This window comes from Elgaria multicarinata, chromosome 11 (assembly GCF_023053635.1).
Source record: "Elgaria multicarinata webbii isolate HBS135686 ecotype San Diego chromosome 11, rElgMul1.1.pri, whole genome shotgun sequence".
Classification (NCBI taxonomy): Eukaryota; Metazoa; Chordata; class Lepidosauria; order Squamata; family Anguidae; genus Elgaria; species Elgaria multicarinata.
In genome coordinates, this window is record NC_086181.1 from 7,234,622 (window position 1) to 7,252,740 (window position 18,119).

Sequence of the window (18,119 nt, forward strand, 5' to 3'; positions counted from 1 at the left end):
TGACATCTCTCTCTCTCTCTCTCTCTCTCTCTCAAAGACATTTCCCAGAATTTTGTCATACTCTAGAGCAGCATTCCCCAACCAGGTGCCCTTCAGATGTGTTGAACTACAACACTCATCATTCCAAACCACTAGCTAGCTGGTGATCATGGGACTTATAGTCCAACACATTTATTTATTTATTTAAGCATTTTTATGCCGCCATTCATCCAAAAAAGGTTCTCACGGCGGCTTACAAAAATATTTCTTGACAGTCCCTGCCCACAGGCTTACAATCTAAAAGAATTTGGAGGGGGTCAGATTGGGGAAGGTTGCTCTAGTTGTCTTAGAAACAGAAACCAGCATAGGTCTACACATATAAAGGGGTGGAACTATACAGATAGGACTAGGCTTGATTGCTAATGACTGGGGTCACCAGGGAACATGTTCAGCCCACCTCCCAGAAACAACCAGTAGTGCATAATGTTTTCTACTCACGCCTATGCGAAAGATAAATTGGGGCCATTGTTATGATGTGGACAAAAGCCTGATACCCACGGGCTCAGCCCTCACTGAATGAGGTCCTGTGAGGGTGGCGTGTGTGTAGATGTGGGTGGGTGAGCACAATGTGTTTCAGAACGCTTCACCCCCTGTACCACTTGGGCCCTTGCAGTATATAAACCATCCTCCCACATGTACATAGCCCCCATCATAATAACAGATATTTTGCTAGTACTAATAAGGAAAGGAAACTGCCTCTGAGCATAAGTAGAATTCCTTTTTTCTGTCATTTAATTACCACAATCTATCCCTAGCACTTAGGAGGAAGGAGAAGGGCTTCCGGAAGAGAGGCCAGGGTTAGAACCAGACACCTTTTGAAAATTAGAAATCCACCATTGTGAGGCTCCCATTCCTTCTTTATTAGTTAACTTTTCCCTCTCTTTTTTTCTTCTAACTCTCTCAGACCTGACATTTTTGCATGAAGCTAGCAAAACCTTGGTGGATGGACTGGTCAATGTAGAAAAGCTGGTAAGAAAATACCTTACTCCACCCCGTCCTTCCCCACTTTCCTGCATGTTCTGCCTTTGGTAGCACTCAGTGTCCTCACTTCCTCAATCTGTATAATGGAAACACAGAATTGAGATGAATCCAAAAGCCATCTAGTGCAGTCCCTTGCATGAGGCAAGGCAATACACCCCAACGCCCCCAAAGTGGAAAGTTGTGAGGCCGAATAAGGAAGTGGGATTTTAAACCATCAGGAAAATGTAGAAAGTGTTGTATTAATTATAATGGTTGCAAAGTTAGGGGTGGGAGCAAGTAAGGAGCACGGTCGAACCATCTATTTCAGAAATTAGACATTTGCCCCAAGCAGTGACTCCTGGTAGCACCTTCATCCATTTTGCCCACTCTGGGGCATAACAAAGCTGAAGGCGATCAAAGGTAGGAGGTGCTGTAAAATTTGGCTGCCTCTTTTGCTAGATCTTTTTACCTCCATGATGACGATGTGGAATAATGCTGCCATTTTTTAATGACAGAACAAGTAGAGTATATTTATATAGCATCTATTTTTGTTTCCAGCGGTGTCAGATTGGCTGCTGGGTATTTACCACCACCACCAGCAAAACAGTGGCTAAAATGGGGGGGGGGGGATGATTCCTTAATTTTAAGGTGTTTTTTATTTTTTTATGCATTGGACCTAAGATGAGGTATAAATTAAAACAAAGCCCGGAGTGCTTCCAGATGGGACATTTATTGTGCAATCGCCCTATGTATTTTATGGTGTTTTTATTTGTGTTGTACCCTGCCTCAATCCAGAGGGAGAGGCGGGTAACAAATAAATTATTATTATTATTATTATTATTATTATTATTATTATTATTATTATTACCTCACTCCTGGAATTTTACAGGTCTAGATGATGTAGTCTTCGACTTGTAACCCTCTCATGTTTTCCTATTACTTCTTTCTTCTTTTTTCATAAGGAAAAAAATCTGTTGAAGAGGGAAAGAATGAATGGTTTTACAATGCCTTTTGATTGTTAGTGCTAGGAGCCCTCTGGAAGCACCCCTTGTCTAGAAGGTTTCTGTGCAGCCCCAGAGGAGAAGTTTTTCTCATCTGCAGTATTCAGCTAAGATGTTTCTTGCTCCTGGTCTATATGTCTGGAGTTCTTGTGATCCAGGATCTTTTCTTTCCCTTCCACATTTGAGGAACCATAGAATAAAACTCATTTCAAGTCAGATCCTGATTCCTTCTCCTAATGGGACCAGCCCACCTCATTTACTTTGGGACTTGATGCAGATGAATGAGATTCATGCTGCAGCCATTTGGTGCTTGCAATCTGGTGTACTCTCCAATATTTCACGTATCAAAAAGGAGATGCGGTTGTAACATCCTTTTTCTCACACGAAGAATCACTTGTGTGATTTCCGCCACACACAAACAGACGCTATTCTATATATTGCCGGAAGATCTTCTCTGCTGTTGTACATCGTATTAATTTGTTCTGCAATAGTGTCTCCTGCACCCATTTAAAAGCAAAAAGGATATTTGTTCCTTTGATTAAAGATATAATTAAAGATTCAGTTCTGTGTACACCAAGGTGTCTTGACAATTCATGCATTGCATGTGCATTTACTTTTCATAGAATCATAGAATAGCAGATTGGAAGCGGCCTACAAGGCCGTCGAGTCCAACCCCCTGCTCAATGCAGGAATCCACCCTAAAGCATCCCCGACAGATGCTTGTCCAGCTGCCTCTTGAAGGCCTCTAGTGAGAGCCCACAACCTCCCTAGGTAACTGATTCCATTGTCGTACTGCTCTAACAGTCAGGAAGTTTTTCCTGATGTCCAGCTGGAATCTGGCTTCCTTTAACTTGAGCCCGTTATTCCGTGTCCTGCACTCTGGTTGGATCGAGAAGAGATCCTGGCCCTCCTCTGCGTGACAACCTTTTAAGTATTTGAAGAGTGCTATCATGTCTCCCCTCGATCTTCTCTTCTCCAGGCTAAACATGCCCAGTTCTTTCAGTCTCTCTTCATAGGGCTTTGTTTCCAGACCCCTGATCATCCTGGTTGCCCTCCTCTGAACACACTCCAGCTTGTCTGCGTCCTTCTTGAATTGTGGAGCCCAGAACTGGACGCAATACTCTAGATGAGGCCTAACCAGGGCCGAATTGAAAGGAACTAGTACCTCACGTGATTTGGAAGCTATACTTCTATTAATGCAGCCCAAAATAGCATTTGCCTTTCTTGCAGCCATATCACACTGTTGGCTCATATTCAGCTTGTGATCTACAACAATTCCAAGATCCTTCTCGTTTGTAGTATTGCTGAGCCAATACTACAAATGAGTAGTATGTAGATTAGAGACATGATACGGAATCCCCTGACACTGCACCCCAAGGGGTTTAACTTCTGGAGTCCTGGGAGAGAAAGGAGGTTAAGCTGTGCACAAATGCCCTCTCAGAATTCTCCATCTGATTTGTGGCTAGAGAAATTGGTGCAGGTGAGGGAATGCACTGTTTCACCAAGTAGTTTCTTAGGGCTGGGGCTTACCATTAGCAATGGCAATACTACAGCTTCTTTCTCCCCCCTCCCCCCCCAAAAAAGTTTTGCATTGGTGTTTTTTGCTGCCATTGCAACGGTGGCCACCATTTTGCCTTGTTCAACTCGTGAGATGGTTTGCATCTACAGATATAAATAAATAAATAAATAACGTGGTGGAGAGGAATGGGGCGGTCAGAGGGAGGAGAGCCAGCTGCCCTGTTCCTCCCCCCTCCTTGGTGTTTGGCCGGTGGCGGCATCTCTGCATTGGTGCTCCTACACATGCAGATGCCAGGAAGGAGCACCAATGAGGGAGCCTGAGGGAGCCGTCAAGACGGGGGCCAGGAAAAGATCCCTGCAAATAGAGATTGTCCCTGGTACATAGGGACAATTGAAGCAGATGGAATCTTAACCTGGAAGGCGTGAGCACTCCTGTTCAGGATCTCTGAGACCAATGGCTTAAGCTGGAGCACTAGGCAGAAGGGATTAGGCAAGTGCGGAAGGCTGGCCTCCTAGTATTTACGCCAGGGGTGGCCAGTCCAGAAGCTCCATGTAGTCTGCTGGTTGCAGGGGCCAGTACTGCACACCCCTGTTCCCTTCAGCATCTGAAGACCAAAATAGACATGAGGTGAGATCCCTGATCGTACCTCCTGCTGTTTCTTAAAAGTTTGATAAGAGTGGCAGAGGAAATTGGAACTGCATCACTGGGGGAAGCGTTCTTTAAACCCTTTCTCCCTGTGTTGATTTCCCACAGAAAATCATACAAACACCACAGGAGAACACACATAGATATCATACCTGTTTAATGTTTAACTGTATGGCTAGAGGTCTTGTCCCTAACTCTGCACCTCAGGAGATACTGATATAGAAGTTTGAACCTGCTTCTGCTCTTTTTTAAAATTCTTGCTCCTTATCCATTCCACCCTCTCCCCACACCTTTCTTGCTCATGCCAAGTGAGTATATCGACAGCTGCAAAGAAGCTTCAATGTGATTTTTGTCCCCATTGTGTATCTGGGGAGTAGCTGGAATGGTTAGCCTTTAGCATCAAGCCCCGCCAAGCAAATGCAGTATGACTTTGAGTGCTCAGGTGGTCTCTCCCAGCCACCCCACATCTCCCCTCCCCCATCCTTCCCCTGCCCTCGGGGGATTAACTAGCAGTTGGTCCTCTGTACGGTTTCTAGCCCAGTGGGACAGTAGAGTTGCCATGGTAACAGGTTCACAGAAGCTCCTCCAACTCTCCTTGTCAGGAGATGAGTGTGTGGCGGTGTGTGTGCGTGTATGTGTGTCTATGCCGGAGTTGGCCCAGATTTTTCTGGCCCCTGGGGAGGATGGGATGGAGGGGGAGAGAAATGAAGCCACGTCATTGTCAGCTAAGCCCTAATTTCCCTCCCAATTCACCCGTCTGAATGTGCACTGTGCGAAATGCAGAATTAGTCATATGCTTAGCATTTGTCTCCTCCAATATAATGTATTCCCCACCCCCCAAAAAAAGGATATAAATACAGAAGTGCTTATTTTGCAGAATGTGAGAATCTGCCGGCTTTCTCTTTGAACCTGCTTTTTGATGTTTTATTGGAATCTGGGTGGAGGTTCCTGTGGTAGGAGAAAGGAACAGTATCATGACATTACGATAGATTAGTGAGTGAGCAGCAATGTAGGATTCTATAGGAGGAAAGAGTGGAGAGCAGAGTTATACAAGGAAGTGGAATCCCACCCTTTAAGCACCACAGATTGTCTGCAAATAGCTTGAGCAATGAGAACTAGAAGCATGATTTTAAACTGAAGACTCTCGGGAATCCCAAATATGTGCTATAGAGTTTCCAATCACTTGCTGGGGTTCGTAAGAACATAATTATTCTTCTGTGGTGGACCAGTTGGGACATACTTATATTTCTGACAATTGAGACATACTTATGCCTCCAGAAGGAAACAGTATCTACCTCCTGCTGTTAATCCCAAGCACTTGCTAGTCAGAGGTGGGACATTTATGCCAGGGGTTCACCGGAACTGAGCCAGTAACCTGATTTTCAGTGCCAAGGCTCACCCAAGGATATGTGATAATATAGTAATTTTAATTACTAACTATGAACATGTCCAGATTCTCAGCCATCTTTTCTCAAGACAAAAAATAAATTTTATCAGCAATAAATACTAATATTTGCTGCTGGAGTAATGCAGACCCCACCACCCCCGATACAGTTGTGAGTACTGCATGGACTGTGGTTCGTAAGTGTGATAAGCACTTACTGAATAGTGCCTGTAATATCCCTATTGATGATTGGTACAACTGAAAGTGGCTTTCGTACATTTAAGTCAAATAAATAACAATGTACATCAACAGTGAGGCAGCAAAGCTTACTCTATCAGCCTGTCTGGGGGAAAGTGCCACATCTCTCCCAGAACACACCCACACACCCAGCCTCTTTTCTCTCGCCATGTTCCCTAGTTATAATAATTATGTATGAATTATGCCTAGATCTGCTTGTTTTGCTATTCCATCCCCACCCCTTCCCCCTTTTGCATTGTGTGTGTTAGATTGTGTGTCATTCTTTTGAATTGCCAACTGCTTGAGTGCACTGGCCAAAGACAGTATGTAAAACAGCAATTCTTAAAATACAAAGACTGCAAGCCTCCTTAAAAGAGGTATTCCACGGTGATGCCTGCTGCGACAGATGCATGCATCATCTAAAAACAAAGTATACTATTTTTCTGTTGAAGTATTACTTTTTCTTATAAGTAAATTTGTGCATTTTAGTTAATTAACTAATTGAGTAAAAACTCACAGGATTAATTGATAAAGATCTGTTTAATAGGGTGAAAGGCTTATTTCCCCCACCAAAACACCCCAATTTCTTAGTCGTCCGCTTAACAAAATCCTTTTTAAAAATCCTGAAAGCCAGGTTTATGAAATGGACCCCTTAGAATTTGGTGGTGAAGAGAGCAATATATAAAACAAGCAGTGGTTTAAAATGCGCAGATGCATGGAGTTGGTTTCTCTGAACTGTTCAAATGGGATGGTGTAAGGCTCCCTCTACTGGTGTATCCCAGCCGAACTGTTAAAAATATTGCAAGATGATGCTGTCAAGGTGATGCATGCCATATGCCAGCAAATTTGGAAAACACAAGAATGGCCATCAGACTGGAAAAAATCAACTTATATCCCCATACCAAAAAAGGGAAACACTAAAGAATGTTCCAACTATCGGACAGTGGCACTTATTTCACATGCCAGCAAGGTAATGCTCAAGATCCTGCAAGGTAGACTCCAGCAATTCATGGTGTGAGAATTGCCAGATGTACAAGCTGGGTTTAGAAAAGGCAGAGGAACTAGAGACCAAATTGCCAATATCCGCTGGATAATGGAGAAAGCCAGGGAGTTCCAGAAAACCATCTATTTCTGTTTTATTGACTATTCTAAAGCCTTTGACTGTGTGGATCAGAACAAACTGTGGCAAGTTCTTGGTGGTATGGGGATACCAAGTCATCTTGTCTGCCTCCTGAGGAATCTGTATAACGAACAAGTAGCAACGGTAAGAACAGACCACGGAACAACGGACTGGTTTAAGATTGGGAAAGGAGTACGGCAGGGCTGTATACTCTCACCTTACCTATTCAACTTGTATGCAGAACACATCATGCGACGTGCTGGGCTTGACAAATCCAAGGCTGGAGTTAAAATCGCAGGAAGAAACATTAACAATCTCAGATATGCAGATGACACCACTTTGATGGCTGAAAGCGAGGAGGAGCTGAGGAGCCTTATGACAAAGGTGAAAGAAGAAAGTGCAAAAGCTGGGTTGCAGTTAAACCTCAAAAAAACCAAGATTATGGCAACCAGCTTGATTGACAACTGGCAAATAGAGGGAGAAAACGTGGAGGCAGTGACAGACTTTGTATTTCTGGGCGCAAAGATTACTGCAGACGCTGACTGCAGCCAGGAAATCAGAAGACGTTTACTTCTTGGGAGGAGAGCAATGACAAATCTTGATAAAATAGTTAAGAGCAGAGATACCACAGTGACAACAAAGGTCCGCATAGTTAAAGCAATGGTATTCCCCGTAGTAACCTATGGCTGCGAGAGCTGGACCATAAGGAAAGCTGAGCGAAGGAAGATAGATGCTTTTGAACTGTGGTGTTGGAGGAAAATTCTGAGAGTGCCTTGGACTGCAAGAAGATCAAACCAGTCCATACTCCAGGAAATAAAGCCAGACTGCTCACTTGAGGTAATGGTATTAAAGGCAAAACTGAAGTACTTTGGCCACATAATGAGAAGACAGGATACCCTGGAGAAGAGGCTGATGCTAGGGAAAGTGGAAGGCAAAAGGAAGAGGGGCCGACCAAGGGCAAGATGGATGGCTGATATTCTGGAGGTGACAGACTTGACCTTGGGGGAGCTGGGGTGGCAACGGCCGACAGAAAGCTCTGGCCGACAGAAAGCTCTGGCGTGGGCTGGTCCATGAAGTCACGAAGAGTCGGAAACGACTGAACGAATAAACAACAACTGGTGTAAAGCCATAAAGATATAATATGCATCCCACTGAGAAAAATGTATCTTCTCACGCAGAGTCTAGAACTGGTCATCAGCAACTAGTTTTACAGTAATGATACTTTGAAGAGAGGAAATGTGATAGGCCAGAGGCCCCCCACATCCCCAAACTTGAACTGCCAACAATCTCTGTTTTCACCACAGACTCTCCTTCCTCTTTTCTTGCTTCTAGGTTGGCAGCAGCTGAGACTACTCACGAAAACATATTTTGCCTTCAACTTTCTAGTTGCGGACTTCTACCATAGTATAATATTTAGGCATTAACAAGTTTTCTCACTGGGTGAATTCTCATATCACACTAAGCCACACTGGGAATCAGCCACCATGGGTTGGTTGTTCATTATTATTATTATTATTATTATTATTATTATTTATTTATTTATTTATTTATATAGCACCATCAATGTACATGGTGCTGTACAGAGTAAAACAGTAAATAGCAAGGCCCTGCCGCATAGGCTTACAATCTAATAAAGTCATAGTAAAACAATAAGGAGGGGAAGAGAATGCCAACAGGCACAGGGTAGGGTAAGCAGGGACAGGGTAGGGTAAAACTAACAGTATAAAGTCCGCACAACATCAAGTTTTAAAAGCTTTAGGAAAAAGAAAAGTTTTTAGTTGAGCTTTAAAAGCTGCGATTGAACTTGTAGTTCTCAAATGTTCTGGAAGAGCGTTCCAGGCGTAAGGGGCAGGAGAAGAAAATGGACGAAGCCGAGCAAGGGAAGTAGAGGCCCTTGGGCAGGCGAGAAACATGGCATCAGAGGAGCGAAGAGCACGAGCGGGGCAATAGTGTGAGATGAGAGAGGAGAGATAGGAAGGAGCTAGACCGTGAAAAGCTTTGAAGGTTAACAGGAGAAGTTTATATTGGATTCTGAAGTGAATTGGAAGCCAATGAAGAGATTTCAGAAGCAGAGTAACATGGTCAGAGCGGTGAGCCAAGAAGATGATCTTTGCGGCAGAGTGGTGAACAGAAACCAACGGACTGATGTGAGAAGAAGGAAGGTCAGAGAGAAGAAGGTTGCAGTAGTCCAACCGTGAAATAACCAGCGCATGAACAAGCGTCTTGGCAGAAGAGACAGACAAAAATGATCGAATCCTGGCAATATTATACAGGAAAAAACGACAAGATTTAGCTACTGCCTCAATATGAGGAATAAAGGAGAGCGAGGAGTCAAATATAAAGCCAAGGCTACGAGCTTCCTTGACCGGAGTAAGTGTAACATCATTGACAGTAAGAGAGAATGAGAGATGAGGAGAAGGTTTAGGAGGAAAAACAAGCAATTCAGTCTTTGCCATATTAAGTTTCAAACGACGATGAAGCAGCCAAGCTGAGATATCTGAAAGACATGCCGAGATACGATCGTGAACATCAGGAGAAAGTTCCGGAGATGACAGATATAGTTGTGTATCATCGGCGTACAGATGATATTGGAGGCCATGAGATTGAATAAGCTTGCCCAAGGGCAACATGTATAAGGAAAACAACAACGGGCCAAGCACCGAGCCTTGCGGAACCCCTACTGAAAGGGGAAAGGAGGAAGACGAGCTGCCATTAACCAAGACGCTGAAAGAGCGACCCGCTAGATAGGAGGCAAACCAGTTATAGACAGAGCCACAAAATCCAAGGTCATGAAGGGAATCTAAGAGAAGATCATGATCAACCGTGTCAAAGGCTGCAGTTAGATCAAGGAGAATAAGAACGGAATAATGGCCTTTAGACTTGGCAGTAAGGAGATCATTGGTGATCTTAGTAAGGGCTGTTTCGGTGGAATGCAGAGGACGGAATCCAGATTGAAAAGGATCCAAAGCAGAGTTACTAGAAAGAAAGTCAAGACAGCGAGAGTAGACCGCCCGCTCCAGGATCTTTGAAACAAACGGCAACAAAGAGACAGGTCGGTAGTTAGACAGAGATAGCCTATCAAGAGTAGGTTTCTTGAGAATGGGAGAGACTGTAGCATGTTTAAAAGCAGAAGGAAATGAACCAGAGGACAGAGAAAGATTAATAATATGAAGCAAGGAAGGGAGGATAGCAGGAATAAGATTAATAAAGACACGAGAAGGAATCGGATCACGAGAACAAGTGGAAGGCTTCGAAGAGCGCAGTATTGTAGACAGTTCATCCGCTGAGACCGAAGGAAACACAGAGAAATTTGCAGGAGGAACTGACAGATGAGGAACAGGAACTGGAAGAGGAGCAGAGCTGGCCAGATCAGAGTGGATAGTTTGGATTTTAGCACTGAAAAAAGAGGCAAAGTTATTAGCAGACAGAGAGGCGGGGAGAGATGGCGGATTAGGCTTCAGAAGAGAGTTGAAGGACGCAAAGAGCCGCTGAGGATGCCTAGCTCAACGCTGGATCAGCGTTGAGTAGTACTGCTGTTTGGCCAATGAAATGGCAGAAGAGAAAGAGGAGAGTACAAATTTGTAATGGACAAAGTCCGCCCAGTCCCTGGTCTTACGCCAAAGGCGTTCAGCTGCCCAGGAACAAGAGCGAAGGTAGCGGAGGGAAGAGGTGAGCCACGGTTGGGGTTGAGAAGGGCGAACTATCCGAGTTGTAGATGGGGCAAGATTATCAAGAGTTGAAGATAAGGAGGAATTAAAGAAGGAGACAGCTGAGTCCAAGGAGACAGCCGAAAAGACAGAAGGAAGGGAGGAGGCTAGAGACTGGGAAAAAGCCTCATAATTGATAGATTGCAAGTCACGACAAGAGCGAGAAGCGGGACGTAAAGGAGTAATATTGAAAGAAACTAGGTGATGATCTGACAACGGAAAGTGAGCAGTAGAAAAGTCCAACACAGAGCAATTCCGAGTGAGAACAAGATCCAGACAGTGTCCAAGGGAGTGTGTGGGTGCATCAGACCAAAGCTTAAGATCATAAGAGGAAGATAATGAGCGAAATCGTAGAGCTGCAGCATCTTGAGGGTCATCCACATGAATATTGAAATCACCCAAAATAAGAGTAGGACAGTTATCAGAGAGGAAAAAGGACAGCCACGAATCGAAATCAGAGATAAATTTTGAGGACGAGCCTGGGGGGCAATACAGAACTGCAATCCGCAGTCGCAATGGAGCGAAGAGCCTCACCACATGTACCTCAAAGGAGGAGAAGCAATGTGAAGGTGGAATGGAAAGAGGCTGGAACTGGCACAAACTAGATAATAAAAGACCCACACCACCACCCCAACCCTCTGGGCGACTAGTGTGAGAGAAAGAGAGACCTCCAAGAGAGAGGGCAGCAGAGATGGCAGTATCATGGGCAGGAAGCCAGGTTTCAGTAAGAGCAAGGAGGTGGAGAGACCTAGAGATAAACAAGTCCTGGATGACAGGGGCCTTAGAAGCAACAGAGCGACAGTTCCATAAGGAACACGAAAAAGGCAGCTGAGAAGAGGGGAGACACCGAATAGGAACTAAGTTAGGAGAGACGAGATTAGAACGAGCCATAAGGAACAGATATGAGGAGAAAAGAATTGAGAGGAGACAATGAGAAGATCGTGTCCTGAATCAGAAAGTGGCAGCGACCGGACCGTGGCTGGGGTTTTTCCTCCGGAGTAGAAGTTCCGCTTGACCGGCTTCACGCCCACAGCAGAGAGCCACAGGCCGAGAGCCCTTGTGCTCTCGCGCCAGCAGACTGGAGGCTGAAGTACCTGAAAAAGAGGGGAGGAGCAGATGCTGAAATTCAAACAGACCAATCCCTGTTAGTCAATGTTGCTCAATGGCTTCACAGGAGAGCTAAGTTTCTGCTGCTCTTCAAGCTGCAAACTGCAGCAGACTGGAGGCTGAAGTACCTGAAAAGGAGGGGAGGAGCAGATGCTGAAATTCAAACAGACCAATCCCTGTTAGTCAATGTTGCTCAATGGCTTCACAGGAGAGCTAAGTTTCTGCTGCTCTTCAAGCTGCAAACTGCAGCAGATGGATTAGTTCACTTGCTAATCCGACAGATGATTGGGCAGCCTGCATCTTTTGTGGCTTCTTCCAACCCTCAGTCCCCCTTGGTACTCCTGCTGGCTCCTAGCATGTATCTGAGGCACCTTTGCAGCATACCTTGGTCTAAATGTCATCACCCTTTCTGCAATTGGTTGCTGGCTAGTGAGGGACGCTTCCCTCACCCCCACATCAGATTTCCAAATGAAATTAATTTTTTGAGCCCTTATGAACACAGTAACACATTTGCAACCTTAAAAAATAAAGACCACCTGTTCGCTATTTTGTGCTTGACTTGCTAGTGAACACCCTTTTTAAAAGTTTGGAGGCTGTCAGGAATAGCCATAAGATTCCACCCTTACTGACATGGTTCATATGAAACAACAACCTGAACCTGGTGTAGTTTGTGCAAGGTGGCTTATTTTTCACAAACAGGCCTCCCTGAGTGCCCATGCTTGTTATTGGATTGCAAAAAATCATATGCAAAGAGGGAGCAGTGCCTCCATGCTCCAGCAGGCCCTGCATTTCTGCTAGACAGGCAATTTTGCCCATCTAGCAGCACCACCTTGGAGAGGGAGGGAAGGAGGCTGGGTGACCATGGGAAAAGTGTCCTGGTCTCCTCCCCTCCCTGGGAATGTCCCCTTTTCTCTCGTCACCGCACTCCATTTTCTGAGCACGGAGAGGTCGCTGGCTCAGTTCTCTCCACACCAGTTATGAGGGGGAGGGGGAAGGGAGCCATGTTCAGGAGCTCAGAGTCAGGAAACCAAACAATCCTATATCCTCCCAGATGCTGCTAAGGGGAGACCAGTTTGCTGTCTAAGCAATTAAGACTATTCTCCAAGTACCATTTGAAAACAAGGGAGAAAGCTTTCTCTGTTGTGGCAAGCCAATTGTGGAACACCACTATTGGCACTGAAATTATATATTTTTATTAACCATCTTGTTCTTTCAAACTAGGAAAGGACATAATTTTCAATAAATAAAATGAACCACACTTTGTTCATTAAAATATTTTTATACCACCCTTCATCTTACGGTACCAGAACAGTTTACAAAATATAATTTTAGAAATCCAAATATACATTAAAACATCAACTACAACAAACAATGTAGGTAATACATAAAAAGAGAGTTTGCTTAACCAGTTTAGGGTGCAATCCTATGGCCACTAAAAACTGTGCTCCCCCACCCTTGCAGCCGGCGCGGTTCTCACCACACTAGCTACATCTCTGCATTCGGAAAGTGTGGAGAGGTCAAAAGGGGGGTGGACATAGGGGTGGGAGGTGTCCACAGAAGCCAATTTACACAGCTTCCTAGGCACCGCCTCCTGCACCAAAGCTCCTTGGCTAGGCTAGCCAAAATCGTCTGTCTAGCCAAAAATGCAAGGTGCCTGGAGCATGGAGGCAAACATTACTTCTGTGCTCTGGCCACCTTGCATTGGATACTTGCAGCCTCCGACTTCAGAGGCTGGCAACTGTCAAGACAGGATTGTGCCCTTAATAAAACAAGTTAAAATGCCTGGGCAAGCAAATAGGTTTTGACCTGGCACCAAAACCAATATATTTAAAAAGATTGCAATATATTAAATTTAAAAAACCCTTTATGGTATTAACTTTTCCCTACTGAGAAGAAGTTGAATTCTGAGACATGTATAAATGCTGCAAATTTGCATATTTTCTTATTTTGCATAAATCTAACATTTAAGAATATTCTGCATAATTTGTTCTGCTTTTGCTAGCTAAAGGGCTGGGGTGGGCTGATAGGGTTAGTGATGGTGGCATGGAGCCCTGCCGGCCCCTAAAACCCTACCCTCAACAACTAGAAATTTTTTTCTGACTCCCCTCCAGATTTAAAGATTTCATTACACTTCCAAGTAAAGCTTTGCAAGCTTAAGGAATCAAAGCTTCCCCTTTTTATAAATGAAAGCTGTCATTTTTAGTAAGCTGATTTCTGCACATCATGCCATATTCTCTCTTTTACCATCATAGGGAAGTGTCCGTTATGCTTCCTATCCAACTCCTGTGCTAGTTGTTTCTGTGGCTGTGGAATCGGATGTCTTTCTGTGATGTTACTGATCAGATGGTGCATTTTGATGGAAAATGTAAAGGAGTCTTAGAAGCTCTTTAGAGTAAAGGTGAATCGCATTTGCTTACCATTGCTTTGCTTCCTGCTTCTCTTCCGTATTTGAAGCGAGCTGAATTACACAGGAGGAGAGCAGCGACACGTGGTCTGTAATTTAAAACTTCCCAGCTCATATAGATGAATGGGACAGCACCCTCTAGTGAGTGTTTTGTAGTGTAACTTCGACTGCACATGGCAGGAAATCCTGAGACATTTCAGAAGAATCAGGTTTTCCAAGGTTTATTTTTTAGTGGAATAACCTGGAAAAGGAGCAGGAGACATGCAGGAGGCTCACGACATCATCAAAATGACCCACAAACTGCTGTAAGTGGCCAGTTACTCATTTAAAGAAACTCTTAGGGGAAATAGATTAGGTTTCTATTGTAACTCTTTGCTACATTAATATCAAGGTTTCTTTGGTGTTTTTTTCAGAATTGGATTCCTGGCTAAACATTTCAAGGTTTGGTGTGTAGAACAATTAAACTTTTCTTCCTCTCTTTCTTCTGCAGCACTCGGTAGCAGAGAAAGTTCGGACAATCAGGAAATGCCGGAGCCGGCCCCTCTGTGAGTATTGGTGTCCTCACTGAGGCTGCACAGGGAAGCAAATACAGTCACTGCTACTCTTTTTGACATGTTCTCTGTACCAACAAGCATTCTAGGTTCTTTACAAAACATAGAGGTCCTTGTAAAGACAGCTTTATAACCTGCATTAGACAAACAATCCAGAGATGAAGAGAAGACCTCAGGGACTAGATAAGCTCCTGTGAGCGTTCATCAGGCATTGATGCTCACATATTTTTGAAGCCTAACTTTGCAACATTGAGGCTAGTAACTGACTTTTTCCTTAAAGGCAAACAGTGGATTTCCTCAAGATTCTGCAACACATACTCCATACTTTAGCAGTATGGTCATGAACATTCAGCATACACACAATACCCTGAGGGTATTGTTAGGCTGTACCATTTCTGCACTGCTGCTGCTTTTATCCTGGTTGTGCCTTTATTTTGTATTTTATGTCACATTTTTATACTGTTTGTTTTATACTTTGAGTGGTTTTAATTTTTGTGAACCGCCCAGGGAGCTTCGGCTATTTATTTATTTATTTATTTATTTAAGGATTTTTATGCCGCCATTCAGCCAAAAAAGGCTCTCACGGTGGCTTACAAAAGTATTTCTTGACAGTCCCTGCCCACAGGCTTACAGTCTAAAAGACATGACACAAAAGGAAAGGGGATTGGGAGGGAGGAGGAGGAGGGGGAAAAGGAAAGCAAATTCAGGCACTACAATCTTAGTTGGGTGGTATAAAAATGCAATAAATAAATAAATACTGCAGGCAGGGGAATAAAATGTTTGAGTGTTCCCCCTCATCAAATCCTCATTGCACATACGAAAACAGCACCTCAGAAAGAAGGATGTAGGGGCTAGTCATTTTCCTGACCCAGAGACTGGTGTGGAGGGATATTTACAAGAGGGACACATGGAAACATCCAGTCCCCCCTTTGGTATGAAATGATTCAGTCCCACATTAACCACCACGGTTTAAGGTGTTTTCTGAACAGAGCCAATATCTATCAGGTAGAACTTCTACGTTTCATTTAGGCAGCCTTCCCATACCTGGTGCCCTCCAGGTGTTTTGAGTTACAACTCCCATCATCCCTGACTATTAGCTATGTTGGCTGAGGCTGATTGGAGATGTAGTCCAAAACATCTAGAGGGCACTAGGTTGGGGAAAGCTGCTTCAAGGAATCTGCTCAACATAATGCTTTTTCATTGAACTTGAAATTGGGTTGGGTCAGCCCATGGGATGTCTCTTCTTGAGTGACACCTGTCTCTTCCTTCCCATAGGCCTGGAAATGGAGTCATCTCCCCAGCAGCTGCAGACGAAAGCTTATGTCCGGCAATTCCAAGTTCTTGACAATCAGAACCTGCTTTTTGAGCTTTCTCACAAGCTGGAGTCAAACAGCCAATGAAGCCACTGCCCAGAGGTGGGCATTGCTGGCAAAGAATGTTTACTCTGCGTGATACTCAAGCACTTTTTGGACGTACAGGGGTTCCTCCTAGGGCTTGTCCTGATTGGAGAGGACGGCATGGAGTCACCAAACGGCAGGGATAGCCCAGGGCATTTTGGTGTCTGAGGTGCGAAATCAAAATGGCACCTTGCTTTCCTTCTAATTAACATGAGACACAGTTCTGTCAGGGAATTCTGCTGCTGGGGCTGGCCCAAGACATTTTTATGCTGGAGGTGGAAAATCCAAATGCCCCCCTCAACACCCCTGCATATATATATTTTTTAAAAAACTATTTAATAATTGACAAGTTGCTGCCTTTTTAATTGTATCTACCACTTTTGTCTAGTAGCGGAGCTAGCCCTGTTTCCTGCGCAAGCCTCACTGAAATGATCGGGAGGTGCGCAAGAGTACATCTGAGTGGGGCTTGGGCTGGACAACTTCCCAGTGGATTACAATTGCCCATTGGTCAGATCTGTTGATTCCTACTCAGCTGTCTTTAATGGCATGAAAAGTCTGCTGCCTCTGAGGCAGCCACGCCATTTTGCCTCATGGCCTCCTTTTACAGAGTGGTTAGGCCTGAAAATGAAATGGCCCGAGGAGATGGAATAGTGTTTTGTGGAGGAGGTCAAGCCAAACCTGGATGTGTTAACTAGCTTGTAGGACAGCTTGCACTGGAGGTCAGTGCCCTATTCTGGCAGTTTTCCTCCCCACCATAAGCATAATAAATTTTGAATCAGATAAATAAGCTTCCAATGTCATGAATGGGACACAGTAAAGCTGCCAGAAGCAGCATGTTCATTTTCTATCCTGCTCATATTTCTACAGTATTAATGTACATTTATATTGCCATCACAGAAAGATTTGATGTAGAAATCTTTTTTAAAAAAATATTATTAAGGATTACCAGGACATTCAGTAAAGTCTTCTCAGGATTCAGTTCTCACTGACTGTTTAACAACAACAGCTAGTTCAGGTAAATAAGGTAGAAAAATATTTTTGCCTTCCTTGTTAAAACCCTGCATCGACTGGGTGTGATGAATGGAATAGCATTCAAAAATTTCCATGATTGGGGTTTGTAACTGGAATTTTAAATTTTAAATACACATCAAACCTATATGTCTACTGCAGTTCCTTATTGGAACATATCCAAACTAGAGACTTTAAGTGGCCTAAAAATTCATTCTAGATCCCCAGAGGATTGCTGTTCTTTGATAGGGACCAGGGAGCTCTTAACAAAAAATCTGTGGCACTCTCACCAAACAACAACTCTTGGATTCATTGTGGGAAGCCATGACAGTTAAAGTGGTATGAACCAGAGTTGGGGAGAACGTAGATCTGGATTATACTGCTGAAGTCAAGAAAGGTTGAGGCGCCAGGAGAGGATTTTTGTGTGGAAGGACTGAGAGGTCCCTTCAGTTTTGGTATTCAAAACAAATTCCTGGGCTGAGAATTCTTTAATTCTAAATGTATGTCTTTTGCATCAGCCTCTAGTTGGTGGATCTCAGAGTTCCAGTAAAAAGTGAAATACATCCTGCAAGTCTGCTTATCTATGGTATAAACCATATCAACATTTATAGTCTTGATATTAGGGATGTGCTCCGCTTCTAATCGGACCGGCGAATTAGAAGCGGAGCAGGGGGCTTCGCCTGCCCTTAAGGCGGAGGCGAAGAGGATTGGGGGGCCGGCGGAGCGTGGCGAAGAGGATCGAGGTGAAGGCGGATCCTTCACCTCGATCCAGAGCTCCGCCGGAAAGGTAAGTGGGGTTTACCAGGCCCTGCCGCTGTCGCCCATGCGGCGACAGTGGCAGGGCCCGGTAACCCCACCCCACCCTCCGCTTGCTGCCCAGACTTCCTGGTTGAACCGCGGGCTCAATTGAAGACGCCGACGGACCGCGGATGGAGGCAGGTAAGGCCCCCCTCCCCCTTGGTCCCTTACCGGGCTCTGCCGCCGTCGCCGCACGGGCGGCGATGGCGGCAGGGCCCGGTAAACCTCCCGCCCTCCTCTCC

General features: G+C 44.5%; 1 protein-coding gene across 1 annotated transcript in view; it reads left to right on the plus strand.

The window, feature by feature from the left end:
- Positions 1-17,787, plus strand: part of RAPGEFL1 (Rap guanine nucleotide exchange factor like 1) — a 74,347-nt gene extending 56,560 nt beyond the window's left edge. The window contains exons 13-15 of the mRNA XM_063137742.1: positions 944-1,008; positions 14,614-14,668; positions 15,950-17,787. Coding sequence (XP_062993812.1) covers positions 944-1,008; positions 14,614-14,668; positions 15,950-16,074 — 245 coding nt within the window. The 3' untranslated portion in view covers positions 16,075-17,787. The remainder of the gene's footprint in view (positions 1-943; positions 1,009-14,613; positions 14,669-15,949) is intronic.
- Positions 17,788-18,119: the final 332 nt, after the last annotated feature.